At 35.1% G+C, this 717-nt stretch overlaps 1 protein-coding gene across 1 annotated transcript in view; it reads left to right on the top strand.

The window, feature by feature from the left end:
- Positions 1–717, top strand: part of LOC105820096 (nectin-3-like) — a 186293-nt gene that overhangs the window by 90479 nt on the left and 95097 nt on the right. The window contains exon 7 of the mRNA XM_012656513.1: positions 177–315. Coding sequence (XP_012511967.1) covers positions 177–315 — 139 coding nt within the window. The remainder of the gene's footprint in view (positions 1–176; positions 316–717) is intronic.

Genomic DNA, 717 nt, shown 5'->3' with positions numbered 1-717 from the left:
AAAGGATGTTAGCATAATGCTGCTAAAACTAATGAGTCAAACTTGGCATCTTTAAGCTGGCTGGTGATTAACATACTTCAATGAAATAGTCTTTGCCCAATGTAGAAATTAACGCACGCAATTTCAAGAACTCTTTTTAAAGTTGTTTGAAAAGCCTAATTTTTATTACTTTACAGATGTTCCATTTAAGCAGACCTCTTCCATAGCTGTAGCTGGAGCTGTAATTGGAGCTGTCCTTGCCCTTTTCATCATTGCTATCTTTGTGACTGTGTTGCTGACTCCTCGAAAAAAGAGACCATCCTATCTTGACAAAGTGTAGGTACCTTTTTGCCTATGTTTAGCTGGGAATATTAAGTATGTATCAGTCTTTATGCCTACCATTACAGCTACTCATGTGTAAAGTGTTTAAGGGATAGAAGTAAGAGTAATGATAGGCCTTTGTTAGATGACCCTGGTTTCATCAGAACATACCAAACTACATCATGGTAAATTGAACAGTGTCAAGGGCCTGCTGGAGACAAATTAGATAACTTTACGATATCTTTCTAAGTGGCAACATAGTAATACTTTATGTTGTCTTGCCTTCTGACTGGAAATGCAGGCCTTTGATGAAATAGTATTTGAAAAACATGTAAAAATATCTTAGAAGTTTTATAATGATTGCTTCTTCAGATTATTTGTGTATCTTATGTATAGATATATCTTTCAACTATCTAG

This window comes from Propithecus coquereli, unplaced genomic scaffold, assembly GCF_000956105.1.
Source record: "Propithecus coquereli isolate 6110/MARCELLA unplaced genomic scaffold, Pcoq_1.0 Scaffold506, whole genome shotgun sequence".
NCBI lineage: Eukaryota > Metazoa > Chordata > Mammalia > Primates > Indriidae > Propithecus > Propithecus coquereli.
This window is presented reverse-complemented; position numbering and strand designations above follow the sequence as displayed.